The 5,976-nt window shown below is 28.6% G+C and overlaps 1 protein-coding gene across 1 annotated transcript; it reads left to right on the top strand.

The window, feature by feature from the left end:
• Positions 1-2,334: 2,334 nt before the first annotated feature.
• LOC110600310 (multicopper oxidase LPR1 homolog 1) lies at positions 2,335-5,401 on the top strand. Its single transcript, XM_021737129.2, has 4 exons — positions 2,335-2,449; positions 2,712-2,967; positions 3,632-5,098; positions 5,215-5,401. Exons 1-4 carry the CDS (start codon positions 2,445-2,447, stop codon positions 5,266-5,268), a joined length of 1,782 nt encoding a protein of 593 aa, XP_021592821.1. The 5' UTR covers positions 2,335-2,444; the 3' UTR covers positions 5,269-5,401.
• The last annotated feature ends 575 nt before the right edge of the window (positions 5,402-5,976 follow it).

Here is a 5,976-nt window from a genome sequence, read left to right as displayed (position 1 = left end):
TCTATATTATTGAAATTAATATATTATTATCATTAATCGATTCGTTTTAATTTTATTAATTTTTTTTATTAAAATTGAATCCAACCGAATACTTTGGATGTGATATATCTTAAGAAGAGTATGATTTACTATTTTGACATGTGAAACGTCTTATTATGATATTTTTTTTTATTTATAACTATTTTATTAATTTTAATTAATGATAATTATTTTCATAATCAAATTATTAGTTAGATGACTAATTGAAAAAAATAAAATTTAAAAATTATCATATTTTTATAATTACTTTTCATAATGAAAAAATACAATTACTTTAATGACAACAACATATAAAAATTAAAATTTTATAATTCATTTTAATGGATAATTTTATAAAAAATATTTACTGAGATATTAATTAAATGCTTTCTAAAAAATTAAAAAGAGTGAACAATTTCTAAAACTACCCGATTTCTTATTTATATTTATACACTGCTAGATTTATTAATAATTTTAAATTATTTAAAAAATGTGAATTAACTAAAAATTTTAAAATTATTAAAACATTGTCAATGCAAATATAAGTTCAATGTAATTATATAATAACTTATTAATTTTATATTCCCTATAAATTTTTAAGTTTTTTATTTTTTATAAATTTGATTATAAATGAAATTTGAAAATTACTATCCATTGTACTATTAAAATTATAATTAAAAATTATTATTTCACTCAGTACTAGTATTAGCACGAGTATTACAGTATATAATTTTTTGACTTTCTGACTTTGATAATAAATAGAAAACTACAGTAATTAACTAATCAAATTAAATATTTTTAAATGAAAAATAAAAGAAATATATATCAATCAAAACCATATAAGAACTTTTACCAATTCTAATGTTCTTCTCTTCTTTCTTTTATATATATATATATCAAGTCCTCACTACCAAAGGAAGTCATTAGTTTCTTGAGAACTACTTTATGATTTTTCAAATATGAATTTTTTTTATTTAGTTAGTTTTTTAATTTATTTTAGATTATGATAAAATTTTAACTTATTAAAATTAAATATTAATATAAATATTTAAATAATAGTACAAATCTTTAACAATCTTAGCTTAAATTTAACACCAATAAATTTATCTAATTAAACTGGAAATTTTTGAATAAAAATAAATTTATAAATAGATTATAGATTTGAATTAAACAACTCCTCACAACTAAAGGAAGTCATTAGTTTCTTGAGAATTATTTTTGACATTTTTACACATGAAAGAATTGTCAATTCAACATGAAATGTCAAATTAAAGTTGTATAACTAATTTTATGCTTTGTAGGCTCTGTGATTAGCTTTGATTCTAGACTTTTAGTGTTGATTGAGTCTGTTTTTTCGTCTCCTTCAGATATTATAATTATTATTGCTATAATTACATCTCTGCAATCTCAACTATCTGATCTTTCATTTGAATTTATATATCGACATATAATAAAATTATTGAAATGATAGTTAAATTTTATTCGAGAAATATTTTATTTTTTAACCGGCTAGTGGCTACTTTTTCAAAACTAGACTCTCGCTTTAGTGAAAAATATTTTTTACGCGAACAAACTCTAACTTCGTCCTAATTTATTAGTTTTTATTCATTACAAGCATAATTATATATTAATTAAAGAAAATCAAGTTGGAAAGCATTTCATTGCACAAATCTAAAGCAAGTCATTTGGAAACCGACAAATCATTAGACGAGTTTTTCTTGTTTGAATTATATATATTATGCAACTTGGTTTTAATTCAATTACTAATTGCAATTAAATAATCAATTAGGCATCTTGGCCATTGGAATTTGAAAATTTTGTTTACACCTTCATTAAACCAAAACAAGGGGAACAATTCACTTGTTTAGGATTTCTTTAATATTAATATAAAAATAATTTATTTTTTATTATTTAATTTTAATTTAAAAAATAAAATATATTAATAATTTTATATATAGTATTAATAAAATTTACAAAGTGTATGAAATTATTTTTTTGATGATTTTTTAAAAAATTAAATTATTTTTTTTTAAATTACTTAATTTTTTTACTTTGGCTAAAATAGTATTTTTATTAACAAATTTTTAAATGTATGTAAAGAAAATATTTTCTTTAAAGGGTTTATTTTGTCAAACTTTTATAAAATAGAAATTGAGAGAATAAAATATGAAATCATTCAAATTTATTTAAATATATTTACCACTGTTGAATTAAAACGGTGAACGCAAATATTTATTTTGTCAAACATAGACGGACTATTATATAATTATCCTAATAATGAAAGCAATCAGCGCCCACAGAATACACATGCAATGACTTACACCTAATCACAGCTTTCACTTCCTATAAATTATATCTAACCTCACAAACTCCATCTCATCATTCTCGCCTTGTGCTCGCCACACGCCTTCCGTCTCTCTCTCTTGATGAGGTATAACCTGCTTTTTTTTTTCTCCTTTATTCTCATATATTTAGTTTTTATTTAGACTGATGGGTAGTTTGAAATTCCTAGGAGTTTTCTTTTTCTTTTTCTTTTCGTAAAATATACAAACAGAGCGTTAATGTCTTAACCGCTAGACTCCGACATGCTAGGCTTTTGTAAGCTTTTGAGAAATGATAGAATTCCAAAATGCATGGAGATGATTAAGCCTTGATGTTTAGCTAATAATGACTAATTCTGGGTTGTTGTGAAGGTTGGAAATGAAGAAGATGAAGATGGAGAAATCATCAACATGGGCAATCATGATCTTATTAATTATGGTATCTTTTAGCATATCTATGGCAAAAACAAGTGGAGTTACAGAAGCAAGTCTTCACAAAATAGCAGCTTCTCTTGAAATGTACGTTGATGAACTTCCCGAGATGCCAAAGCTCTTTGGTTACTCTACTGATAAATATGGATCTATCAAACCAGCCAATCTCTCTATTGGCATGTATCAGATCAAATGGGTATGAAATTCTTCTGCTCTCTCTCTCTCTCTCTCTCTATGCATATGAATTTTCCATTTTTATGTGAAGGTTCTGAGTCGGTTCGATTTTATTTCTTAGAATTAAGAATCTAAAATATTATATAGATTTAATTATTTCAATTCGTTTAAATTTAAATCAATATTATATTTTTTAAAAAATGATTTTAACATCAATGAGCGATGGGGATCGGGACTTTAATAAATTTTTTAGGTTGTAGTGGACTACACACTACTTTCCAGGAAGCAACTATGCAATTATTTTAGCTTAGTAATCAAAGAATCATATGTAATAATATTCTCTGCACGTACAGTTAGTGATGTAACCTAACATTGTAGATATGCAAATCTTCCAATCTTTATATTAATTTATTGCTCTCGTTATAAAAAAAATTAAATTTATTGTTTACTTCCGAATCTACACTATGTGTACAACATGACTGTACAACTGAAAATTGGAAAATAGAATTTGATATAAATCAAATTCACTTAAATATATTTATTATTATGTTAAATTAAATATATGAGTGCTTATCCAGACTAATTTTAGAATATATAAATTATTTTATATACTTTTTAAATTATTTTATAAATATAATTATTTTGCATGATTCAACTGAACGCCATCGTTGTTGTTTCCTTTTTAGAAATTCCACCGCGATTTACCAGCCACAACTGTTTTTGCATATGGAACATCGGCTGCAACCGCCACTGTACCTGGCCCTACTATAGAAGCAATTCAAGGAGTACCTACATCTGTAACCTGGCAAAATTTTCTTCCTCGATCTCACATACTACCATGGGATCCAACCGTCCCAACAGCCATTCCTAAGCACGGAGGTGTCCCTACGGTCGTTCATCTCCACGGTGGGGTCCATCCATCAACATCAGACGGTCATGCTCTAGCTTGGTTCACAGCAAGATTCCGTGAGACTGGGCCCACATGGTCTCAACCAACATACACGTACCCTAACATACAACACTCTGGTAATCTATGGTACCATGATCATGCGGTTGGTTTGACACGTGTCAATCTCCTAGCTGGTTTGATTGCAGCCTATGTAATTCGGCATCCACATCTCGATGCAAAATTAAACCTTCCAATGGGCTCAGAGTTTGATCGTCACTTAATCATCGTGGATCGAAGCTTCTACAAAGATGGTTCATTGTATATGAATTACACTGGAAACAATCCGACAATACACCCGCAATGGCAACCGGAATACTTTGGTGACGCCGTTATTGTTAACGGTAAAGCTTGGCCTTATCTTAAGGTCCAACGAAGAAAATATAGATTCCGCATAATCAATGCCTCTAATGCGAGATACTTTCGTTTTTCATTATCCAACGGTTTATCTTTTATCCAAGTCGGATCAGATTCATCATACCTGCCTTACCCAATCTCCACGCCCACAATACTTCTGGCTCCTGCTGAGATTGCTGACGTCATTATTGATTTCTGTGAAGCAGCCGCGGGAGAATCCATTTTGACAAATGATGCTCCATACCCGTACCCAACTGGTAATTCGGTTGATGAGTTGAACAGCAAGATCATGAAGTTCATCATTAGCTCTGGGTCACCAACACCACCTGATTCATCACGGCTCCCACCAAGTTTGGTTCAATATCAGACGGCATCAACAGCAGGAGCAGCAGTTACAAGATACATCGTGATGTACGAGTACCAAAGTGAAACCGGAGCTCCAACCCATTTGTACATAAACGGGAAAAGTTTTGAAGATCCAGTAACGGAGACACCAAAATCCGGCAGCACAGAAATATGGGAAGTGATAAACCTGACCGGCGATAATCACCCATTACACGTCCATCTTGGTTTAATTCAAGCACTTAAAGCGCAGGAGCTAGTGGATTTAGCTGGATTCAGTGCATGCATGAGTGTTAAGAATGATGCAATTGCATGCAACGTGAGTAGTCATGCAACAGGAAAGGTGATTGAAACGCCAGAAAACGAGAAGACATGGAAGAACACGGTGAAGATAGAACCTGGGTATCAAACGACAGTGGTAGTTAAGTTTAATTTGGTCGAAAATAACAAAGCAAAGGCGTATCCTTTTGATGCAAGTGCAGAACCAGGCTATGTGTATCACTGCCATGTAAGTTTAGGTTCCATCTTAACACTTTTTTCTTCTCTTACATTACATGATCACGATAATCATGATGATCATGATGACCATGATTTTGATTGATTGGTAATTTTCTTTTCATGCAGATTTTGGATCATGAAGATAATGCTATGATACGTCCATTGAAGTTGCTTCCTTGATATTTTTTTTGTCTTTTTTTCCCTTTATATGTTTCCTTTTGTTAGGATTGAAGTTTGCATTTCAATTCCCTGTTATTTTGCTAATGTGATGACGTTTTTCTTGTGGTCAAGTAATAAAATCGATTTAATTTACTGAAATGATTCATTGATTATTAGTTTTATTTATGGTGAAATGCAATTCAGTGCATAATTTAATATTTTTTTCATACAATTAGTATTTATGAGCGACTTTGAATTTGAGAATTCTTAATTCGAAACACACAACACAAAGGACCATTAAATTAAAGCTGAATTAATTATTGATTATAAATTAATCTCATTTGAAATTAACTTAATTATTTCAATATAAGCATTTATTTTAAACGCAATTAACCTTAAAAAAAAGCTAAACAATTACGCATTTATAATTTTATATTCAAACATTTTAATTTGAGCAATTTAAACTAAATTGAAAGATTTTACATTAATGTTATCTTAATTTAAAATTAGGATTAAGAGAGTGTGCTTCCCAGCATTATGTTTGGAAAGCTAAAAGTTCATATTTTTGAATAATTTCATTCAAATTTTTTAATTTTACCAATTTAATCCAAATTTAAAAGGTTTGTATAAATTTTATCTAAATTTAGAATACATTTAGAGAGTATAATTTTATATATGCAGCATGACATATTGCTTTTTTATTATTATTATTAAATATATGACCCATTC

Source organism: Manihot esculenta, chromosome 14 (genome assembly GCF_001659605.2).
Source record: "Manihot esculenta cultivar AM560-2 chromosome 14, M.esculenta_v8, whole genome shotgun sequence".
NCBI classification, from domain to species: domain Eukaryota; kingdom Viridiplantae; phylum Streptophyta; class Magnoliopsida; order Malpighiales; family Euphorbiaceae; genus Manihot; species Manihot esculenta.
The sequence above is the reverse complement of the archived record's forward strand: the minus strand, read 5'-3'. Positions and strand labels throughout refer to the sequence as shown.

Coding starts and splice junctions, on each gene's coding strand:
- LOC110600310 (XM_021737129.2), top strand. Junction 2,968..3,631: donor GCATGTATCAGATCAAATGG/GTATGAAATTCT, acceptor TTTCCTTTTTAG/AAATTCCACCGCGATTTACC. Junction 5,099..5,214: donor GCTATGTGTATCACTGCCAT/GTAAGTTTAGGT, acceptor CTTTTCATGCAG/ATTTTGGATCATGAAGATAA.